At 39.2% G+C, this 25,172-nt stretch overlaps 1 protein-coding gene across 5 annotated transcripts in view; it reads right to left on the bottom strand.

The window, feature by feature from the left end:
* Positions 1-25,172, bottom strand: part of GLMN (glomulin, FKBP associated protein) — a 56,330-nt gene that overhangs the window by 9,951 nt on the left and 21,207 nt on the right. For 2 of the 5 annotated variants that reach the window (XR_001883627.1, XM_017863324.1), the window contains exons 8-16: positions 13,190-13,377; positions 11,448-11,501; positions 9,833-9,863; positions 9,641-9,730; positions 8,414-8,455; positions 8,132-8,205; positions 6,263-6,347; positions 5,337-5,446; positions 4,570-4,633 (exon numbers count right to left, since the gene is read on the bottom strand). Coding sequence is in view for 2 of the 5 variants with exons in the window: in XM_017863324.1 (XP_017718813.1) it covers positions 4,570-4,633; positions 5,337-5,446; positions 6,263-6,347; positions 8,132-8,205; positions 8,414-8,455; positions 9,641-9,730; positions 9,833-9,863; positions 11,448-11,501; positions 13,190-13,377 (738 nt within the window). In the remaining 3 variants the exon portion in view is untranslated. Of the gene's footprint in view, positions 1-4,543; positions 4,634-5,336; positions 5,447-6,262; positions 6,348-8,131; positions 8,206-8,413; positions 8,456-9,640; positions 9,731-9,832; positions 9,864-11,447; positions 11,502-13,189; positions 13,378-25,172 lie in introns of all 5 variants that reach the window. The other 3 variants (XR_001883628.1, XM_017863325.1, XR_001883629.1) reach the window with 2 other exon arrangements.

The following is a 25,172-nucleotide window of genomic DNA, read 5'->3' as shown; positions in this document are numbered from 1 at the left end:
AAAGAAATGCAAATCAAAACCACAATGAGATACCATCTCACACTAGTTAGAATGGCGATCATTAAAAAGTCAGGAAACAACAGCTGCTGGAGAGGATATGGAGAAATAGGAACGCTTTTACACTGTTGGTGGGAGTGTAAATTAGTTCAACCATTGTGGAAGTCAGTGTGGTGATTCCTCAAGGATCTAGAACCAGAAGTACCATTTGACCCAGTAACCCATTACTGGGTATATACCCAAAGAATTATAAATCATTCTACTATAAAGACACATGCACATGTATGTTTACTGTAGCACTATTCACAATAGCAAAGACTTGGAACCAACCCAAATGCCCATCAATGATAGACTGGATAAAGAAAATGTGGCACATATACACCACGGAATACTATGTAGCCATAAAAAAGGATGAGTTCATGTCCTTTGCAGGGACACAGATGAAGCTAGAAACCATCATTCTCAGCAAACTAACACAGGAACAGAAAATCAACCACCACATGTTCTCACTCATAAGTGGGAGTTGAACAATGAGAACACAGGGACACAGGGTGGGGAACATCACACACTGGGGCCTGTCAGAGCTCGGGTGATAGGGGAGGGATAGCATTAGGAGAAATACCTAACAAAGATGACGAGTTGATGGGTGCAGCAAACCACCATGGCACGTGTATACCTATGTAACAAACCTGCACGTTTTGCACATGTATCCCAGAATTAAAAAAAAACAAAAAAAACCTTAAATGAGCACCCAAAATATGGATTATATAGAATTTTATGTATGTGTATTTATTATACAAGATATAGGTTTTTTTTCCTAAATGAAAAGCACACACACACGCATTAAACAATTCAATTTTAAAATTCCTGATACTTACCTGTGGACTTTGCTATCTCATTGTTTCCCTTGTCCCAGCTTTCATTCTACAGATTATGATTACAAACTTTTTTAGAAAAAAAGATGAGTGAACAGATGGATGGGAAAGGATATGGGTACATAGGACAGAAGGTAAGGGATGATTATGAGATACGTATTAGAATAAATTATTGTAATTCAAAACAACTAATAATTATTTAAAGATACTCACCAAATAGATAATATTTGGTATAAAAACTAAGGTGGTTTTACTAGTAAAGATGGGAGCATGTTTGTACTATAATATTCAAGAAAAGTTATGTGAAATTCAAGAGTAAGAGAAGGTGCCTGAAACTTGAGCAAGGAGATACAAGAGGCATGAAATAGTAGGGTGAGGAAGGATGGCTTCTGAAGAGAGTAAGTCAGTTGACAGTAACCCAAAATAGCAAGAAAAGAAATGGATTATTATTCAATTATGAATCACTTTGTTGTCTTTGTATTTGAATGTGATTCTCTGAAATCTTCCTGTTCATATTTCTGTGTGTCTGCTTTTCATCTAATTAACCTCTTAGCACACTTAAGTGCTCAAAAATAGGTACTGGTAGGAGTCCTTTTGAATAAAATGCCCCATATTTCAGCATCACCAGACCATCATTTTGTTTTTTTTTTTTTTTTTGAGATGGAGTCTTGCTCTGTTCCCTTGGGGGAGTGGGGTGGCGCGATCTCGGTTCACTGCAAGCTCCACCTCCCAGTTCATGCCATTCTCCTGCTTTAGCCTCCCGGCTGAGTTTTTTGTATTTTTAGTAGAGAAGGGGTTTCACTGTGTTAGCCAGGATGGTCTCGATCTCCTGACCTTGTGATCCGCCCACCTCGGCCTCTCAAAGTGCTGGGATTACAGGCATGAGCCACCACGCCCGGCCCATTTTGTTTTTTCTTTGACCAAATCTTCCCGAAACTCAGAAACTGTCATTCATTTTTTATTAACCACAGTAGACATATTTGCCTCTCAATTATACACACGACCTATTGTCATTGCACTCAGGAGAAATGTTTCCAAGATAGACAGGCTCTTAAGAGCCTAAAAGATGCCAGGTTGCCAGCTTGGACTGGGTTTTTGCTAATTTTCCTGGTATAATTCTTATGGTAACTTATAAAGCAATAATTTGGAATATTTGATCACTTAGAAAAATTGTTAAAAACCATTAAATAAGAGATGCCTGTTGGCTGGGCGTGGTGGCACACACCTGTAATGCCAGCACTTTGGGAAGCTGAGAAGGGAGAATCACTTGAGGTCAAAAGTTTGACACCAGCCTGGGCAACATGATGAAACCCAATCTCTAGTAAAAAATACAAAAATCAGCTGGTGTGGTGGTGCCTGGCTGTAGTCCCACCAGGCACAGGGAGGCTGAGGCAGGAGAATCGTTTCAACCCAGGAGGTGGACATTGCAGTGAGCAGAGATTGTGCCACTGCACTCCAGCCTGGGCGACAGAGTGAGACTCCATCTCAAAAAAGAAAAAAAAGAAGTGCCTGTAATCCCAGCACTTTGGGAGGCTGACGTGGGAGGATTGTTTAAGCTGGGGAGTTTGAGGCTGCAGTGAGCCGTGACTGTGCCACTGTACTCCAGCCTGGGCAATACAGTGAGACACTGTCTCTTTGAGAGAAAAAAAAGCAGTCCTACAGGCTGGCTGTATCCTTTTCCTTAACAGAAAATGTACATGCCAAACAAAAGTGAGGAATCATCTATGGATAGTATAGCAGACACTGCACAATGCTAAACTGCTCTCAAGTCTTCCCTCTCTAGGCAAAGACCAATCTGCTGCCTTTGTATTACTCTGTGTTCCATATCTAACACATCTATCACTCCTAATCAACAAGATTCCTTTTGTTTTTGTCAGGCAAGTCAGATAATCTCTCAAGTATGTATAGCCTTTCTTGATTACTAAAAAAATAAAAACTTATACCCTACCCTAAGGCCACCTTCCTGAAGTCTCAGGGCCTCTACTGCTGCTGAATTTTATATTGTAGCTTTTCAATTTTTATCACAACCTCCTTCAGGAATCAGGATTTAGTTTGTGATTTAGAAAGTTCTGGCCACTGCCTGGGGTCATAGCTATTTCTACCACTTTCCAGATGTTTGCCCTTGTGCAAGTTAATGATCTTTTTTCACCTACGTTATCTATGAAAAGTAAAAAATAAAGAGTCCTTTTCTTGGCTGTCCATGGTGGCTCATGCCTGGAAGTTACCCCAGCACTTTGGGAGACTAAGGTGGGAGGATCTCTTGAGCCCAGGAGGTCAAAGCTGCAGTGAGCCATGATTATACTACTGTTATCCAGCCTGGGCAAGAGAACGAGACCCTCTCTGAAGAATAAATGATATGTAGCACTTGGGCAGAATAGTGGTTGTCCCTGACAGGGGTGAGTGGAGCAATGAAGTCAGAATTAACTGGGAAGGGGCATGAGGAACCTCTTGTGATGCTGGAAATGTTCTATATTGATATGGGTTTTAGTAATATAGATCTATGCATTAGTTGAAATTCAGTGAATATACACTTAAAATTTGAACATTTCATTACGTAAATTTTACCTCAAAGAAAAACTACAGACAAATACTTAATCAATTTAATGAAATACATGCTGAAATATTTAGGAGAAAGTATGCTGTCTGGAGTTTACTTTGAAACACATCAAAAAATAAGATAGACGGATGGAGTGACAGAGGGTGGAGTGATAGATACATGATGAAGTCAGTACAGTAGAATCATAGACTCTAGGTGGTGGGTAAACCAATGACCACTATAAAATTCTTTCAACTTTGCTGTACATTTGAAAATTTTCACAACAAAATGTTTAAAAAAAAAAAAAAAAAAAGCCCCAACACAGAGTAAGCACTAGTCAATGATGGCAAATAGCTATTTTCAGCTGAAGAGGGATGAACTGGGGGTCAAATCAATGAATCTACTGTAGATCTGTCAGGAAGGAAAGAGAATGCTACTTTTCTCATAAACTTTCATCCCAAATCACAATTTACCTAATTAAAAAAAATTTTTTCTTTGGCATCTTCATATAAAATCAATTACTAAAAAAAAAAAAAACCAATTAACAACACATGATTCAGGCATTTCTAGCTAATAGAGGTGACACATATAGGGAAAGCAATTATCAGAACAGGGTAGAAAGAGAAGATAAAAAGCAAATATAATTTTACTGTATGACAAATCTCCCTCAAATAGTTTTCTATTTATTGAATACTTCTAATGATGTGCTATTTTTAAAAAATCCAACTTCCTAAACATTTAAAAAGTGCTATTAAATTCTGTTTTAGTGCTGAAAATGCCTCAATTTGTCATGTCTGATGAGGCAATATTAAAATATCAGATGATTTTATATAGCTCATGAGCTAGAGGTGGAGGAAACTGAACAAGACACCCATATGTACATTGAGCTCCTTAGCACCTGCAACTTATCTACCCAACAGAACGAAGTGCTTTCAGCAAGAAAACAGACATACAATAGGAAATGGAAAGGAAAGGAAAGCTGGATGTGGGGTGGTAAATGCTCCTGGGAATTAACTTCAGGTTTCAGAATAATTGTTGAAACTCTTCCTGGCCTTTATAGCTCAGTAAGATATTAAATATTGGCTTTAGGTACTGAATATCTGAAACATTCTTTATGCCTTTTGAATATACTCACAGTTTGTTTTCAAATACTCCACTTACTTGATTGTCATTTTCATTATCTTTGATAACCAAATACCTCAATAAATTTAATGAAGCCATAATCCTGTTAATTGAAAATATATGTTACTTACAGTATGGTTTTATGTAGTCAACAGAAATCTCAATTAATAAGCTAAAACTTTGGGCATATTTTTATAATTAGGTTTGCCAATAGAAACTATTTCCATTAATATCTTTTTGAGTAGTAATAACTTATCACTCTTGTTTTCCATTGAAGTTCAAATCATACAATTGTGAAAATTATTATCCTTGTTTTAAAAAAGCGTTATCTTTAGTATTCGAGAGCATCATCTCTTGCTTTCTGAATTTTAAGATTCCTTTTTAAATGCTTTTAACCATTTCTCAATATCCATTCCAGTATACTGAAACTGAAATTATATGTTCTATATGAAAACAAAAATGACCTGGAAAACAATAAAACAACAAAATCTAAACGCATAAATTACATACACAGATTTTTAGTTTTAAGTCACAAGTGCTGTCGTTGCAAATTTCTGTGGAATGCTGGGTACATAAAAGCTATCAAATCCTGGTGTTGGTCATTCACCTAGAAAGAGGAGCTTTTTATTTTGTTTCCACACATTATCAAATCACTTATATATGAAAAAATCTTTATGCAACTTAATTAATTAGCCATAAATCATAAAATCACAGGAAAAGACATTTTATTACTTTAGGTTCCCTAAGCAGATGTTTCCCATTTTATTCTGAATTCACTATGTGAACTTCAGTAATGGTCACCTCACCTATCTGAGTTTTGCAGTAAATCTGTTTCCGCACCCTCTGGAAGAAAAAGTACCAAATCAAGAAGGGACACCAACTGTGGTCCTGTAAACCATTTGTTGTTGTGTGTTCTCTGAAAACAAACGAAAATTGAGAAAGTCTTTAAATAATAGCTTGATAATTCATGTGTTTTCTAATACCTTGACACTACAAAATAAAGAATTGCACATTTAAAATATATTTTTTAACTTTAATTTCCATACTTTCATTCACTTTCCAGACACCAGGAACAAACCCCGCCAGTTTGAGAACACCGGTCACTCTGTTTCCCATTTAGAATTACTGAGTACTCACAAACAGAAGAGACTTAAGTTTCCATTCATTTTTCAGAAGCATATAACAAAACAAAAATAAGCCACAATATCAGCTCAAAGAGGCCCAGAGTGATGACTCACACCTGTAATCCCAGCATTTTGGGAGGCCAAGGCAGGTGGATCACTGGAGCTCAGGAGTTCAAGACAAGCCTGGGCAACACGGTGAAACTCCATCTCTACAAAGTCAAACTTCAGCCAGGTGCAGTGGTGGGCACCTGCAGTCCCAATTACTCGGGAGGCTGATTTGGGAGGACTGCTTGAGCCCAGGAGGTAGAGGCTGCAGTGAGCCAAGATCGTGCCACTGCACCCAACCGGGGTGACAGGAGTGAAACCCTGTCTCAAAAAAAAAAAAAAAAAAAATGCTCAAAGAATACAATTTAAACTTACAGTTAACAAAATTTCCAAATTCAGAGTTTTTAAAACATAGTAGAAATAGGGGAAAAAATATGCCTTAATAGTATTTAAGTAATAGTAATACTAGAGATAGAGCAATAACTCACATTAATGTATTCTACGTATGAATAAATATACCCTACAAAATAAATTGGCAATTGACACTTTGGCTATGTTCTTACCTTTAATGACATGTCAATTTGATTTTTGATATTTTGAATAATAAAAGCCTCCACACCTGAGTGATTACTTGTATTCAATAAGCACCTTGAAAGCAAAATTACAATACATGTGAAATTATCCTGGACAGCATTAGAATTAAATGGTGATAAAAGTCTTATAAATTCAAAGAGGCCATGTGTTACTTCTAGGAATAAAAACCCCACAGGAATGGTAATTAGCAAGGTGATCAACCAATTACAGAGTCACCTGTAATAGTTATTGCTCTCACTAAATGGTAACTTCTTATTTTTTTATTTTTATTTTTTTTAGACAGAGTCTCACCCTGTTGCCCAGGCTGGAGTGCAATGGCACGATTTCGGCTCACTATAACCCCCGCCTCCTGGTTCAAGTGATTCTCCTGCCTCAGCCTCCCGAGTAGCTGGGATTACAGGTGCCAGTCACCATGTCCGGCTAATTTTTTACATTTTTAGTAGAACGAGGTTTCACCATGTTGGCCAGGCTTGTCTCGAACTCCTGACCTCGTGATCCGCCCGCCTCAGCCTCCCAAAGTCCTGGGATTACAGGCATGAGCCACCGCACCTGGCCCATAAATTCTTATTTATAACTGGATCTTCCAACAAGCCATTTCTATCAAACCAAATTTGAATATTTTTATGCACATAGTTACAATAATTTAACATGGCAAGAAAGGGCACTAACATAATAGTCTAAAAAAATCCCCAAATTATTTCCTGTGAAAGTAGTCTAGTGCTAGAGTAGCTTAATTGCAAAAAAAAAAAAACAAAACAAAACAAAACAGGTATGAGTAGCTTAAGAAAAAAAGGGGATTTATTGGTAGAGCTATAGATAGAATAAAATAGGAAAGCTAGTATAATACCTAAGAATTGAGATTTCATAAACTTGCTCTTACTCTCAATAGAACAACAAGAAAAGATAGGATCAAGAGTGTTGGCTGGGCATGGTGGCTCACGTGTGTCATCTCAACACTTTGAGAGGCTGAGGTAGTTGTGAATCGCTTGAGCTCAGGAGTTTGAGACCAGCCTGGGTAACATGGAATAACCTTGTCTCCACAAAAAAATTAGTTGGGCATGATGGCATGCACCTGTAATCCCAGCTACCTGGGAGGCTGAGGTGGGAGGATCACCTGAAGCTGGGAGGTCAAGGGTCAAGGCTGCACTGAGCCATGATCACACTGCTGCACCCCCACAAAAAGAACAGTGCTAATACTGGCCAATCCCAAGTAAGACATTTTAGCAAATCCAGCCTGCTGCCCAATTTTATCAATAAAGTTTTACTGGAACACACCCATCCCCAATACAAAGTCAGCATCGAGCAGTTGCAACAGAGACTGTATAGCCCATAAAACCTATATTTACCATTTGGCTCTTCACAGAAAATTAGAAAGTTTACCAATCTTTAGAGAGTTGCTAGAATCTTATCCACCTCAAAGAGCACTATTAGTAAGCTCTTACTATTAACATAGTGCATAGCCTATCAAAGTTGTAATTCCAAAGCCATCAATTTCAACTGTGAGTAATGGAGATTAGTGACATACATAAAGTTCTAGTAGGAGCATCATCCATCTCAGTTTAATTATTTTTAAGTCTATTTCAAATTTAGACTATTCCAGTTGATTGAACTGCAATATATACTATTATTCATACAAAATATAGACATATATAGTACGTATCTGAAATATTTGATTAACCCTTTCTCTAGCCATCACTGAGAATGTATAATATGGCTTCCAACCAGAGTTGAATTACATGTAAAATATACCGACACATTACACCCTAAAACAATTACATGGCATTAACATCATTTTTAATCAACCACACACTTAGCAATTAGCCACGCTTGATACATACCTAAATAATGTGTATTTGCCTTGTGAATCCAACTTGTTAATATACAGCTGAAGCATAGCTAAACTCTTTTTCCTCTAAAATGGAACAAACAATATTATTATATCAAATGAATAAAGATTGCCCAGACTTCATCACTATCCATTTCATACATGTAATAAATCCACACTTGTACCTCCTAAATATATAAAATTTTACAAATTAAAATTTTAAAAGAAGATTAAATTATTTGTCAAATTTTCTCATTGTAACTCATTATTCTTTAGTCTCCAAACATTTACATACCAGTGTCTCAATGGGGCAAAGTGTCATTACTTTCACTAAGCCCTGGAAATAAAAAAATGTAAAATTCAGATGTAAACAGATTATACTGACTGCAAACAAACAACTACAATACATCAATAGGTTACTAAAAATTCAGAGAAGTGAGGGTAGCAGATTTAAAAGTGAAGTAAATTAATTTTTCCCTAAGCCTTCCATTCCAGAAAGCTAACTACAATTGATTTTTTAAGTGATATTGAGTAGAGTGTCACAAAGCATACTTTTAAAAGCAAATGATAATTTTTAATTATGTCTACAGTGGCAAGAAAATGAAATCAAACCTACAGAAATATAATTTATTAATTAAGAACAATCAAACAATATGTTAACAAAAACCATGTTTTTCTATTTAAATATTAGGAAAACCAGTTCCCACACTGAAATCTAAGGATGTCCTTGGATATCATAACAAAAAGTACTGGGCAAAATTAACCATAGGAGGGAAAAACAAAATGTATATTAGTCTTTATGGTAAAGAGTCAGTGGATGCCTCGGATGGAGTCCTGAGAACCTGAGTTATGAGAAACATAAAGGAGCTTCATTTTCCAAGATCCCTACAGAAATAAAGTATTAAAAGAAGAAAGTTATGCTTTTCTACTGGACACTGTGCTATCTATAATGGTGGCCTCTAACAGCTATTCATGTTTAAACAAATTAAAATTTAAATTTAAAACTCAGTTCCGGCTGGGCACGGTGGCTCACGCCTATAATCCCAGCACTTTGGGAGGCGGGTGGATCATGAGGTCAGCAGATCGAGACCATCCTGGCTAACACGGTGAAACTCGATCTCTACTATAAATACAAAAATATTAGCCGGGCGTGGTGGCGGCGCCTGTAGTCCCAGCTACTCGGGAGGCTGAGGCAAGAGAATGGTGTGAACCCAGGAGGCGGAGCTTGCAGTGAGCCGAGATAGCGCCACCACACTCCAGCCTGAGTGACAGAGCGAGACTCCGTCTCAAAAACACACACACACACACACACATACACAAAACAACTTAGTTCCTTAGTCATATTTTAAGTGTTCAGTTTGGTTAGTGGCTTTCATACTGTCAAAGTTCTACTGGACAGCATCACACCAGAGTTTTCAAAGGATGCAGAGAAGAGAGTGGGAAAGGAATCAGAAAAGACCTTACTTTCAGTTCAGAACGGGCAAAGGGCTATTTTCAATATTAGAATACATATTTTATTTACCTGAGGTACAGTAAGAAAACTCTTGATTTCTAAGTACTGGTAAAGTAGACTACTGTCTTCTATTCTCAATAAACTATTCTCCAGCAGCTCCTACAGATTAAAATATATGCAGATACACATATAGTGAAGTCAACAGCTGTTATTTGTTGACAAGACTATGTATTTAAGTTATAATGGGAACAAACATCTTACCAATCCTTTGGAGATAACAGACTCTTCTGTTCTGAAAAATAATATTATAATTTATCATGAATTTGTAAACTATTTTAGAATGATACTTCATCTTATGAAAATACAGCAAAATTGAAATTTTAACACTTTTAAAATGCATATCATTAAGGAGAAATTCTGTTGAAGAACTTGATCAAAAGTTTTAATCCATCTTTGATCTGTCTTTTGGTTTGGCTAAAACTGCTAAATCTGACCAAAATAAATCTATTCAGGGATTATTTCCGAACTTCAAAACAATAGATCTTCAATAGCAAGCGCTAAGAAACTAACTATACCTGATATAACCAATGCTATATATTCCAGTTGATTGTTCTGTAAAATCTTTCCAAATCTTTTTATTCAAAAAAAGATTCAATGACTATGCAGTTTGGAAATCTGAAGAATTTAGTTAATCTTAAGGACTTAGATTCAAAACAATACATACTATCACTGTATGAATAACAGAAACTAAATGTAATGAATATAAAATCATTAACACATACAAAATACAGCAAATTTACAGAGTTAGTAACTACTTGTGCCAGGAGACCCTTGGAAATTCCTGCCTTGTATGCTGAAGATTTGCACATTGCCATGTTACAAATCTTCCTTCACCTGGTAAGAGATGGGATTGATAAACTGTCACTAGTGTTCCAGGAGGATAATTGCAAAGCCCTAACTGATCACAGGGGATAATTTAAACAAGTTACATGTTATAGTGAAAGAAAACAAAGCATACAGTTTTGCGAAATTCTTTAATTTCTGTCTAGAAATTATGTATACTTGTTACTCTGTAATTTCCTTTTTTTTTTCCTTTTGAGACAGGATCTTACTCTGTTGCCCAGGCTGGACTGCAGTGGTGTGATCTCTGCTCACTGCAGACTAGACCTCCCCGGTACAGGCGATTCTTTCACCTCAGCCTCCCAAGTAGCTGGGACAACGGGCATGCGCCACCACGCCTGGCTAATTTTTCAGATTTTTTGTAGAGAGAGAGACTGGCCTCGAACTCCTGGGGTAAAGCAATCCTCTTGCCTTGGTCTCCCAAGGTGCTGGGATTGTAGGTGTGAGCCACCACGCCTGGCTTTTTTTTTTTTTTTTTTTTTAAGTCCTGCTGCTTAGCACCTCAAATGAGAAAAGTTGTAATTAAATGATATCACCGTCAATAATCTCAATTATAAAAGGTGGAAGTCAAGACACCTCCTTCCTTTTGATGCAATTCACAGACTGTGTCCATGAAGGAAAAATATGGATGAACATCTTTTATTGACTGCCCTTCCTTAAGATAGAGGAGGATGCAGTAGGGTAGGGGTGTTTTAATTACCAACTTTTGGAATAAGAGAAGAAACCTTAGAAAGAGATGACTGGAAAAGCCCTTAAGACAAAATCTTAATACTGTCTTAGGTTTAAAATAAAAGAGACTTTGGTGTAAAACCTCTTTGACTCATTTCTGTCTCTCTCGTGAATTATTTGCCAAGCTGTTTTATAAAATAACCAATTAATTAATTAGAGCCTAGCAAAGAGAAGGCAGTCTCTGCTGATCTTAACAAGGATGATTTTAACAGTATTTCATTTTGAGATACCATCTAAATGATCTTACCTTTGCAAAAAGACTTCAATATGCCCCATATTAAACTGCAAAAGGTACAATGGGCTAAAATAGAAACAAAACAAATATATATATAAAATACACACACACACAGAGATATGTACGCACATAGTTATAGGTTGGATTGTATCTCCCCCAAAAAAGATATGTTAGAGTCTATATCTCTAGTACCTCAGAATTTGACCTGATTTGGAGATAGGGGTTTTTATGGAGGTAATCAATTTAAAGTGAGATTATTAGGGTGGGCCCTAATCCAATATGACTGTTGTCCTTATAAAAAAGTAAAGTTTGGAGACAGATACAAGCACACAGGGAGAACAGCACATGAACATGAAGGCAGAGAACAGGATAATGCATCTACAAGCCAAAGACCATCAAAGATTGCGAGCAAATCACCAGAAGCCAGGGGAGAGGCATGGAGAAGATTCTCCTTCACAACCCTCAGAAGGAGCCTCCAGAACTATGAGACAAACTATTTCTGTTATTTTAACCATCCAGTTGGTAGCACTTTTTTACAGGAGCCCTAGCAAAGTAATACACATATGCTGTATCAGTTATTTTGGTGATAGACTATGATCCTTAAGAGTACAGGCTCTGGGGTCAGAGCTGCCTGAATCCCACCTACGCCACAAAGTAGTTAGATCTTCGGTGGTGTATTAACTTGTCTAAGCCTGTTATTTTCATCTGTAAAATGAAAGAATGCTCTATTTCACAGGCTTATTATAAGGATTAGATAATGCATATAAAGTTATTAGTATAATGTTTCATACATGGTGAACATGCAAATGATAGCCATTATCGCAACATTTACATACAAATATACTCCTAGGTATATTCATATATAAATATACAAACTCACACAAACACCCAATGCCTAGAGACAAAAATACAATCCTTATTATCACAGAACTCAAAGTCCAGAAGGTATTACATTATAAAATTATATATTTTAAAAATAACTTTAATGAACATTGTGGGAAAAGAAGACAGGTCAAGGTAATTATAATGGAAGGATTCAACCTAAATTGGGTGGTGAGTGAAGGCTTTGCTCAGAAAGTGACATTTAAGGATAAAGATAATTTTAAGCATATACAAAGGCCAAATAGCTGGAAAACTCGTAACATTTAAACAAGAAACAAAAGAAGGTCTGTGTCACTGGAGCACAGCAAACAAGAATAAAGGTGGTAGGAGATGAATCAGGTCAATCAAGCAGGGAACAGACCAAGCATAAGTTTGTCTCAGAAGTTAGGCAAAGGCATTAAGACTTTATTCTTAAAGCAATACAAAGCCACTGGAGGGTTTTCAGTAAGGGACTTCTTTTAAGGCTTCACTTTCTGGTATGTTGAGAATGTGTTAAATTAAAAGGGAGTCAAAGTGGATATATAAATATCCACTTAGGATTACAGCAGTAATCCAGTGAAAAGATGATGATACCCCTGGGTACCTGGCTAGTTCCAGGGTGGTCTCAAAAGCTTCAAAACCAAGCCCAGTTTATCATCTTCGATTCTTGTCCCCACCATTCCCTTACACCTATTTCAACACTCCCCACTTTCATTACTTGTCTACTGCTATCTTTAACAGATTATAGCTGGGACCATTCTTATTAAAAATAGCCTTTATGATTTATTTAAAATGTATTAGTGTGTTAATATGCATATACTGGACATTAAATAGATGAGAATTTTATGAAATTCCTTTTAGAATACATGAATAAACCAAACACTAACTCTTACCTTAAGACCATTGGAAGCTGATCAATACGGATGCCCTGTACAAATACTAGATATGCCAGAGAAGCCATTGAGTCTGCTAATTGTTTATCTTCTTCTTCTTCAAATTCAAGGTAATTCCAAGTTCTCTTTTTCCTTCCATGATTAAAAATCATTTTGGGGAAAGGGTGTCCAATTGCTGATAAAAAACCCTATGAAATGGATAAAAAAAGAAACCGTAGCACACAGACTCTAAGACGCCCCCTGCCCCGTATTCAGACTCCATATTCTCACCAAGGGGAGTGTAATCACTCCCTTTGAGTATAAGTGGGACCTACGAGACCTGCTTTCAACCAACAGAATATGCCAAGATGTCACTCCCATGATTAGATTATATGACAAAAGTGAAGGGGTTTCTACAGAAGTAATTAAGGTCAAATCAAATCAGTTGATTTTGAGTTATTCTGAAAGGAAACCATCCTGGGTGGCCCTAACTTAATCAGGTAGATTTTTAAAGGGGGTCCAGGCCTTCCCTGAGAGTCAGAAACTCTCCCTTGCTGGCTTTAAAGAACTAAGCTGCCATGTTACGAGAAGGCTCATGGACAGAACTACATGGCAAGGGACCAACTACAGGCAGATCCTAGAAGCTAAATGTGGTCCCTGGCTGACAGCCAGCAAGAAAATGGGGACCTCAGTCCTACAGCTTGGAGGAAATTCTGCCAACAGCGGAAACCTGGAAGTGGATCTTTCCCAGTTAAGCTTCTGATAAAGACTAAAGGCCCAGTCAACAACTGGCCTGTAGCCCAATGAGACCCTGAGCAGAGGACCCAATTAAGCTGTGGCTGGACTCCTGATCCATAGAAACTGTGAGATAACAAAGGCATGCTGTTTTAAACTGCTAAGTTTAAAGGAATTTGTTATATAGCAGTGAAAAACTGATACAGAAGCCAACAGCAAAATCGTATTTTACATAGCATTTTATACATCAGAAGTATTCTAAATTAATTCAGAATCATAGTTTAAAAAAAGTTTAAAATGAATTTTATGTATATTTTACCACAATTTTTTTTTAAAGTGCTTCAGGGATATTTGAGAGCAATCTAAAATGTGAGACATACAAATATATGAAGCAAGGGTAAAGCAACTAAAATGAAGAATACTCCAGGAACAATGTTCCACTGACACTGTCTGCCTGTAGAGAGTGGGCTGCAGGAACGCTGGGCAGGGCAGCATTGAGGAAACACTGTTGATCTCTCAAGTCATCTGGGTTCTCATGTCAGATGAGAAAGAGAAGCATCCTTGCATGAGTGGGTAGGACCACAGGGCTAAATAAAGCTTTATGCTCAGGAAACAGGATCACTCCATGCCTCTTATACTGGTATTAATTCTAGTATACCACAAAGCACCTGACCTTCAGAATCCACTGAAATTGATTTTGAGCTTTGGCTCTGCCACTTACTAGCTGTGTGACACTGGATGAGCCATAAAACAGCATAATACCTATGTCAAATAATTATTGAGCAGCTCCACAAAAAAAGCGTAAGAAAGTTAGTCACAACAAACTACCATATAGGAGTTAAAAGGGAATGAATGTCAAAAACAGCTAAAGCAGAATGAATAACTTCCACACAAGTCACTCTTTTATTCAATAAACACTTAAGTGCAAGGCGCTGGGCCTGACTTGTGGGGAATTATAAAGCCAAGTAAGTCTTTTCCAGCCTTCAGGGAGTTAAAATCTGCTGATCCCAGATGGTTCCATTAGTCATTTCAGAATACAAAAAGGAACCATGGAAAATCATCCTCAGTCACAAGAGACTGCTATTCAGCGACCAGATGCTAAATATATACCGCTGCAGTGATTTTCAAAGCCATGCATTCTTGTTATAGCTACAAGACAAAAAGTTTATTGCACTCTGATTCCAAATGTCCTTAATCATGAAGCTTCATTTCTTTATTCAGCCAATGCTACATGTGTTTCTTCCAGAGTAAGGTAGCCCTGTTTTTTTTTTTTTTTTTTTTTTTTTTTTTTTTTTTGGTGACAAGATCTCACTCTGTCACTCAGGCTGGAGTGTAGAGGCATGATGATGGCTCACTGTAGCCTTGACTACCCCAGTCTCAAGCAATCCACCTTCCTCAGTCTCCTGAGTAGCTGAGACTACAGGTACATGCCACCATGCCCACTATTTTTTTAAATTTTATTTTTATTTTTAATTTTTTTATAGAGATGGGGTTTCGCCATGTAGCCCAGGCTGGTCTTGAACTCCTGGGCTTAAGTGATCTGCCCACCTTGGCCTCCCAAAGGCCTGGGCCTACAGGCATGAGCTATTGTGCCCAGCCTAACATACCCTTTTAAAAACATTATATGCAACTAGATTCTACAGTGCTGCTCTGGATATCTGAGGTCCAATCTGTTCCCAAATCTGGGCCTTCACTATCTACCCACACACCATCCAGCAGTCTTGCTCAGACCCAGGCTGTACCTGCCACCATACAATTTCTCAAAATTCATGGCAGCTTTTGTCCTTTCAGGAATGTTCCTGTACTACAGCCTTTGGGACATTCCAGTAGTTCTGTACCAAAATAACTTGTACCAAAGTAAGGATGGCTGAGGCCAGTGAATCCCAACCACACCACACTTACCAGTACTTCTCCAGCACAGAACAGAAGACTTCTCCTCATTTCATCTCCTAGCTGGTCTCACCTCTACTTCTAGACTGCTCTGTGCATCCTTACTGCTGGCTCTTTCTACCTGCAATGTTCCTTCTACTGAGATTTTAGAACCACTCACCTACATCCTCAGTCTCTTCATAGGATGCTTATTCTGCCTCACTGCCTTAACTAAACCTGTCTGATTTCTGGTGGGAGATGCTCATTCTCACACCTTTTATACCACCTGTTGGCTGGGGAGTACAGGTAGGGGCTTAGCATAGTATTGTAGTATTGGCTTTTTCTGTACTTTTCAACAAAAGCACATTTTCCTTTGATGCAGATAACATATTGTCCTTTTCTCTGTCATATGCTGACTTCCTGGTAATTTCCTGACATTCACTGAAGACTCTGGCACCTTCTCATATTCTTTTTCTCTACCCAACTCCTGCTATGATCCTGGGAAAATTGAATGTTCATGCAGATAAACCCTATAACAGGCTAGTCTCATGGTCCTTTATTATTATTATTATTTTTCAATCAAGCAGCAAGTCACTGCATCTACTCTCATGGTTCTCAATTTCTAAATTCTAGTGACCTTTAGTTCTAATCCATTTTAGTACCTAATCCCATGCCGGATCTCTGAACATCTGGAACTATTCTGTATTTGATACTTTAAACTCCAATATCCCATTTTCTGACCAAAATCTCTCATCCTCTCTCTCCTAGCAATCTGCTTTTCTACTTCTGACTTCTCCAGTCCTGTGATTCCTTCATTTTGACCTACCTAGGCATCCCCTCCTAACCCCCCTTCTTTACCTATCCAACCTGGATCATGGATTATTGACCAGTTGAACTATCTGCACCCTGTATTTCCTTCAGCATTATCTACCCAGTAAAATGCCAGCCTTGGAAAAATAACTACAATCTACCTTCTCTACTTCTACACACAGGGAGCTGAGTATTGCTGGATAAAAAAATACAGACTGTTACCACTACAGTTGTGGTTTCCAAGCACCACTGAGTGCTCAGTACTGCTGACTCATGCTTCCATGGCCTTCCACCACCTCTTTCCTTTCCGCTCAGTATTCCAAACCTTTACCAGTTTCCTTAAGCCCTTTTACTCAATGCCCATTTTTACCTCCTCATTATTAAGACATCATCTCTCCTTCACCTAGAAATCCGAGGCCAGTGGGTTTGATTCCTCTCAATTGTAAGTTCCCATTCCTGCTACAAATTTCTCAACATGTTTTCTTACCTTGATACCCATTAGTTCTTCCTATCTAGGACCTTCCTTATGTCCTTGATACTATGTCCAGCCATCTGCTCATAAGCCACATTATTTCAGTTATCTCATAAACACTTGTATTTTTCTCTCAATAGTTTGCACCACAACAGTTTGCACCCCAACAGCTATAAACATGCTTAAGTCTTCCGATCTCCATTACCTTCCTACCCTTAGCTCATGTCTTCTAGCTATTACCTCCTTCCTTATTCATCTAAACTCTTTCAAAGAATAGCTTACACTAGTCATCTCCTTTTTCTCATCTGTCATTCATTCTTCTATCAACTCCATTCTGATCTGTCTCCAGCACTATACTTAAACTTTTCTTGCTAAGATTAACAATGCCATCTTACTTCCTAAATCCAATGGATGCTTTTCAGCGTACCTCTACGTTGCATGTAACAGTGCTGATCGCCTCTCTCCTTCTGAAACTCTACTACATCAGTTTCTGTGTATTTCTACCACTTCTGACTTCTTTTTGGGGCTCATTTTAAGTGCCAGTACTCTCTAGAGTTCACTCCTGAGCCCTTTTCTCTTGTCACCTCTTTAGGTAATCTCAACCCATCTTATTCAAAGTATCTCCTGGCCAGGTACAGTGGCTCAGATCTGTAATTCCAGCACTTTGGGAAGCCAAGGTGGGAGGATCACTTGAGCCCAGGAGTTTAAGACCAATCTGTACAGCATAGTAAGACTTCACCTCTACAAAACAAAATTTTATGTCTTTTTTTTTTTTTTTCCTTTTGTGGAGAACGGGGTCTCACTGTATTACCCAGGCAGGTCTCGAACTCCTGGGCTCAAGGTATCCTCCTGCCTCTGCCTCCCTGAGAGCTGGGATTACAGGGGTGAGCCACCGCGCCCGGCCCAAAACAAAATTTTAAATTAGCCAGGCATGCTGGGGCAGTCCCAGTTACTCAGGAGGCTGAGGTGGAAGGATCACTTGAGCCTGGGAGGTTGAGGCTGCAGTGAGCTATGGTTGTGCCACTGCACTACAGCCTAGGCCACAGAGCGAGACCCTAACTCAAAAAGTATATATACACATTTACATATAATTCTATATTAAATATACATATATTTTACATATTACAATATTATATTTTAAATTCCTTAAAAACCTACTCTCTCTCTGGTTATTAGATATATATTAAAAAATTATTGTTAATCTTGTTAGGTGTTAGGCCGGGAATAGTGGCTGTCGCCTGTAATCCCAGCACTTTGGGAAGCCAAAGGCAGCCAGATCGCTTGAGCCCAGGAGTTCGAGACCAGCCTGGGTAACATGGTGAAACCCCGTCTCTACCAAAAATACAAAAATTGGCCAGGTGGGACTATGTGTGCCTGCAGTCCCAGCTATCTGGGAGGCTGAGGCAGGAGAATTGCTTGAGCCGGGAGGCAGAGGTTTCAGTGAGCCGAGATCATGCCACTTCCTTCAGCTTGGACAGTGGGAGTAAAACCCTGTCTCAAAAAATTTTAACAAAAGGTAATGAAATCTTGTTAGGTGTCATGATAACATGGTGGTTATTTGTTTTTTTAAAAAAGCCCTTATCATTAGGGAAGCATCCTTAAAGACTTACAGATGAATTATGTTTAGGACTTGTTATACCACAGCAAGAAAAGAAGGAGGATAGATAAAACAAAACTGGCAAAATGTTCATAATTATTGAAGCTGGGTGATGGGTACATGGGCATGTGCTACATTATTTTTAGTACTTTTCTGAATGTTTTAAAATTTTTATAATACATTTTATTTAAAAGCTCAAGACCCCCAGATTCTTGCTCTGTATTCTCTATCTCAAGTATTGGCACCTTCATCTGCCCAGTTATCCAAGCAAAAACTCTCATCCATGTTCTATTCAAAATTCTATGACCAAATTTTGCCAGTTTACCTACTATAAAGTTCTCAAATCTGCCCTTTCTTCATCTTTAACCTAATAACAGAATGTACCATAAATTTAGTCAATTAAAAACAGGAAATAAACAAAAACTATATCCACACATCTATACTCAGGCTCCCATCATTTCTTACTTAACTCCCAAGGCTTCCCTACTTCCAATTTTATCCCCGTTAGTCATCTTCCTTTAAAGTGATGAATCCTAAACACAGTTTGATTACATCATTCCCAGATTTAACATCTGTGATACTGTGAAATATATATTTGTTCTTTGTTCCCACTTCCTGGGATATAACTCCTAAAATCCTTGGAATCTCCAAAGTGATAAGTGTCTTCATGCTGTTGAGCTGACTGATGGCTAGGTCTCCTGGATAGCCTCAGGATGGGAGCTGGTTGCCAAGGGAACCAACCCTGTGCCTGTCAGTCCCACAGCCCCACCCCTATCCCACCTCAGTAAAGGAGAGGGGCTGAAGATTAAGTTGATTACCAGTGGTCAATGAGGTAATCAATCATTCCTACATAATGAAGCCTCCATAAAAACCCAAAATGATCGGATTCAGAAAGCTTCTGGAAGCTGAACACACGAAGTTTCCAGTAGGGTGGTGCATCTAGGAAGGGTATGGAAACTTGGTACCTCCTCCCCTATACCTAGCCCTATGCATCTCTTCATCTGTATCCTTGGTAATATTCTTTACAGTAAACCACTAAATATAAGTAAGCAGTTCCCTGAGTTCTGTAAGCCAATCTAGCAAATTAATCAAACCCAAGGAGGGGGTCCTGGGAATCTTGATTTATAGCCAGTCAGTCAGAGCACAGGTAAAACATCCTGGGGCTTAAGACTGGCATTGGAAGTCGGGGCAGTCTTGAGGGATTCAGTCCTCACTCAACCTGTGAAATCTGACACTGTCTCCAGGTAGGTAATGTTGGAATTGAATTAGAGGACACCCAGTTGGTGTCCACTGTAGAACTGCTTGCTTGCTTGCCGTGAAGTGCAGGGGGCAGGGCAAGGGAACTCCATACATCTGGTGTCAGAAACTTGTTATGACTATAGTAGGAGAAACTGAGTTTGGTTTTTCTGCATCACCAGATTTCCTCTAATAGTTTCCAACTTTCATAGTTGTCTTCTCAAAATACGCATCATAGGTGATGGTGCTTATACCACCTCCAGGAGATGATACTGTACTCTAGCACTGGCAACAATGAAGAGCCCCCAGACTTCCGTGTGCTCCAGAGAAAACCCTTCACCTCTCCTTCTTCATCTCTCACAGCCTCTTCACTATTATCGTGACCATCAGCATGAACCTTATTAAATTATGTATTCCTAATTACATTAGTCACCAAGTCATCTCTCATCTTCAGAATTTATTCCCATAAACTTCTAGCATCCCTTCATATTACCCCTTTTTCCATCTCTCCTAAATGAAAATTGGCTCTCATCTGAAAACAACTGGGAGGCTAAGGCAGGAGAATTGCTTGAACCTAGGAGGTGGAGATTGCAGAGAACTGAGATCGTGCCATTGAACCACAGCCTGGGTGACAGAGCGAGACTCTCAAAAAATAAAAGGAGTCACTTCCAAGAAAAAGACTGCTATATTTTTCATCTATACCCATTGTACCACTGAGCCTGGGAATACATCTGTTCTCCTTGCTGCTTCTACACCATTCTCTCCCCATCCTCTCTAAAAATCCCTCAACTCTGAAACTCATTTTTTATGACTTTACCATTTCTACCCCTCCTTGTTGCAGTTAGTAGACCCCAAGGTCACCCCATCACGTGGCTTTCCAACATTATAATTCTGTGGGATTTAAACGTACAACCAAAGAAATCTCAGAAATCTATTTTCTCTAGTCCAATGACCTTGGCCTCTACCCTCTCCTTTAGAACACCCTCTCATGTTCACACCCCAGACATTGATACTAGTAACTATAATCTTTTCATAACACTATTTTCAAGCATCCTATTCTTTACACCTATTTTTTCAGTTCACTCCTTTTAGTAACCTAACTCCAAACATTTGTCATCCACATCAGGTTCTATAACCTAATGATCCAATCACCTTTTCACTGTCTCTTGCATTTAGTATGTCCCAGCTTTACTCCTTACCCAGCTTAAATTCTATGTCCATCATTAAAGTCACTTTGTACATTAAAATCACCTTGTGGCAGGGTGCAGTGGCTCACACCTGTAATTCCTGACTTTGGGAGGCTGAGGCAGGTGGATCACCTGAGGTCAGGAGTTTGAGACCAGCTTGGCCAACATGGCGAAACTCCATCTCTACTAAAAATACAAAAAATCAGCCAGGCGTGGCGGTGGGTGCCTGTAATCCCAGCTACTTGGGAGGCTAAGGCAGGAGAATTGCTTGAACCTAGGAGGGGGAGATTGCAGAGAACTGAGATCGTGCCATTGAACCACAGCCTGGGTGACAGAGTGAGACTCTGTCTCAAAAAAAAAAAAAGAGTCACTTCCAAGATGGCTGAATAGAAACAGCTCCGGTCTGCAGCTCCCAGCGAGATCGATGCAGAAGATGGGTGATTTCTGCATTTCCAACTGAGGTACCTGGTTCATCTCATTGGGACTGGCTGGACAGTGGGTGCAGCCCACGGAGGGCAAATTGAAACAGGGTGGGGCATCGCCTCACCTGGGAAGCACGAGGGGTCAGCGCATTTCCCTTTCCTAGCTAAGGGAAGCCGTGACAGACTGTATCTGGGGAAACGGTATACTCCTGACCAAATATTGTGCTATTCCCACAGTCTTAGGAACCGGCAGACCAGGAGATACCCTCCTGTGCCTGGCTTGGTGGATCCCACACCCAAGGAGCCTTGCTCACTGCTAGCACAGCAGTCTGAGATTGACCTGTGAGGCTGCAGCTGGACAGGGGAAGGGGCGTCTGCCATGGCTGAGGCTTGAGTATCTCATAGTGTAAACAAAGAGGCCTGGAAGCATGAACTGGGCGCAGCCCACCACAACTCAGCAAGGCCTACTGCCTCTATAGGTTCCACCTCTGGGGACAGGGCAAAAGGTAGCAGACAGCTTCTGCAGGCTTAAACGTCCCTGTCTGACAGCTCTGAAGAGAGCAGTGGTTCTCTCAGCATGGCAGTCGAGCTCCGATAATGGACAGACTGCCTCATCAAGTAGGTCCCTGACTCCCAAGTAGCCTGACTGGGAGACACCTTCCAGTAGGGGGCCGACAGACACCTCAAACAGGCGGGTGCCCCTCTGGGACAAAGCTTCCAGAGGAGGGTTCAGGCAGGAATATTTGCTGTTCTGCAGTCTCCACTGGTGATACCCAGGCAAACAGGGTCTGGAGTGGACCTCTAGCAAACTCCAACAGACCTGCAGCTGAGGGGTCTGACTGTTAGAAGGAAAACTAACAAACAGAAAGGAACAGCATCATCATCAATAAAAAGGACATCTACACCAAAACCCCATCTGTAGGTCACCATCATCAAAGATCAAAGGTAGATAAAACCACAAAGATGGGGAGAAACCAGAGCAGAAAACCTGAAATTTCCAAAAAACAGAGTGCCTCTGCTTCTCCAAAGGATCGCAGCTCTTGGCCAATAAGGGAACAAAGCTGGACAGAGAACGAGTTTCACGAGTTGACAGAAGTAGGCTTCAGAAGGTCAGTAATAACAAACTTCTCCGAGCTAAAGAAGCATGTTCTAACCCGTCACAAGGAAGCTAAAAACCTTGAAAAAAGGTTAGACGAATAGCATCATCATCAATAAAAAGGACATCTACACCAAAACCCCATCTGTAGGTCACCATCATCAAAGATCAAAGGTAGATAAAACCACAAAGATGGGGAGAAACCAGAGCAGAAAACCTGAAATTTCCAAAAAACAGAGTGCCTCTGCTTCTCCAAAGGATCGCAGCTCTTGGCCAATAAGGGAACAAAGCTGGACAGAGAACGAGTTTCACGAGTTGACAGAAGTAGGCTTCAGAAGGTCAGTAATAACAAACTTCTCCGAGCTAAAGAAGCATGTTCTAACCCGTCACAAGGAAGCTAAAAACCTTGAAAAAAGGTTAGACGAATAGCTAACTAGAATAAACAGTGTAGAGAAGACCTTAAATGACCTGATGGAGCTGAAAACCACAGAACGAGAACTACGTGATGCATGCACAAGCTTCAGTAGCTGATTCGATCAAGTGGAAGAAAGGGTATCAGTGACTGAAGATCAAATTAATGAAATAAAGTGAGAAGACAAGATCAGAGAAAAAAAGAGTGAAAAGAAACGAACAAAGCCTCCAAGAAATATGGGACTATGTGAAAAGACCAAATCTACGTTTGACTGGTGTACTGGAAAGTAACAGGGAGAATGGAACAAAGTTAGAAAACACTCTTCAGGGTATTATCCAGGAGAACTTCCATAACCTAGCAAGGCAGGCCAACATTCAAATTCAGAAAATACAGAGACCACTACAAAGATACTCCTCGAGAAGAGCAACCCCAAGACACATAATTGTCAGATTCACCAAGGTGGAAGTGAATGAAAAACTTTTAAGGGCAGCCAGAGAGAAAGGTTGGGTTACCCACAAAGGGAAGCCCATCACACTAAGCGAATCTCTCGGCAGAAACCCTACAAGTCAGAAGAGAGTGGGGGCCAGTATTCACCATTCTTAAAGAAAAGAATTTTCAACCCCGAATTTCATATCCAGCTAAACTAAGATGCATAAGTGAAGGAGAAATAAAATCCTTTACAGACAAGCAAATGGTGAGAGATTTTGTCACCACCAGGCCTGCCTTACAAGAGCTCCTGAAGGAAGCACTAAACACGAATAGGATCGACCAGTACCAGCCACTACAAAAATGGTCAAGACCAGCAACGCTATGAAGAAACCACATCAATTAATGGGACAAATAACCAGCTAACATCATAATGACAGGATCAAATTCAATCATAACAATACTAACCTTAAATGTAAATGGGCTAAATGCCCCAATAAAAGATATAGACTGGCAAATTGGATAGAGTCAAGACCCATCAGTTTGCTGTATTCAGGAGACCCATCTCACGTGCAAAGATGCACATAGACTCAAAATAAAGGATGGAGGAAGATCTACCAAGCAAATGGAAAACAAACGAACAAAAAAAAGCAAGGGTTGCAATCTTAGTCTCTGATAAAACAGACTTTAAACCAACAAAGACCAAAAGAGACAAAGAAGGCCATTACATAATGGTAAAGGGATAACTTCAACAAGAGCTAACTATCCTAAATATATATGCACATAATACAGGAGCACCCAGATTCATAAAGCAAGTCCTTAGGGACCTACAAAGAGACTTAGACTCAAACACAATAATAATGGGAGATTTTAACACCCCACTGTCAATATTACACAGATCAATGAGATAGAAGGTTAACAAGGATATCCAGGACTTGAACTCAGCTCTGGACCAAGTGGACCTAATAGACATCTACAGAACCCTCCACCCCAAATCAACAGAATATACATTCTTCTCAGCACCATATCACACTTACTCTAAAACTCACCACATAATTGAGTAAAATACTACTCAGCAAATGTAAAAGAACAGAAATCACAACAAACTGTCTCTCAGACCACAGTGCAATCAAATTAGAACTCAGGATTAATAAACTCACTCAAAACAGCACAACTACATGGAAACTGAACAACTTGCTCCTGAATGACTACTGGGCAAATAACGAAATGAAGTCAGAAATAAAGATGTTCTTTGAAAACAATGAGAACAAAGACATGTTTCAGAATCTCTGGGACACTTTTAAAGCAGTGTGTAGAGGGAAATTTGTAGCACTAAATGACCATAAGAGAAAGCAGGAAAGAGCTAAAATTGACATCCTAACATCACAATGAAAAGAACTAGAGAAGCAAGAGCAAACAAATTCAAAAGCCAGCAGAAGGCAAGAAATAACTAAGATGAGAGTAGAACTGAAGAAGACAGAGACACAAAAAACCCTTCAAAAAAAAATCAATGAATCCAGGAGCTGGTTTTTTGAAAAGATCAGCAAAATACATAGACCTCTAGCAAGATTAATGAAGAAGAAAAGAAAGAAGAATCAAATAGACACAATAAAAAATGATAAAGGGAATATCACCACCGACCCCACAGAAATACAAACTACCATCAGAGAATAGTATAAACACCTCTATGCAAATAAACTAGAAAATCTAGAAGAAATGGATAATTTCCTGGACACTTACAC

The sequence above is a fragment of the Rhinopithecus bieti genome, unplaced genomic scaffold (genome assembly GCF_001698545.2).
Source record: "Rhinopithecus bieti isolate Rb0 unplaced genomic scaffold, ASM169854v2 scaffold_68834, whole genome shotgun sequence".
In the NCBI taxonomy this organism is placed as follows: Eukaryota; Metazoa; Chordata; class Mammalia; order Primates; family Cercopithecidae; genus Rhinopithecus; species Rhinopithecus bieti.
Note: the sequence above shows the minus strand (reverse complement) of the source record. Positions and strands in the feature narration are given on the sequence as shown.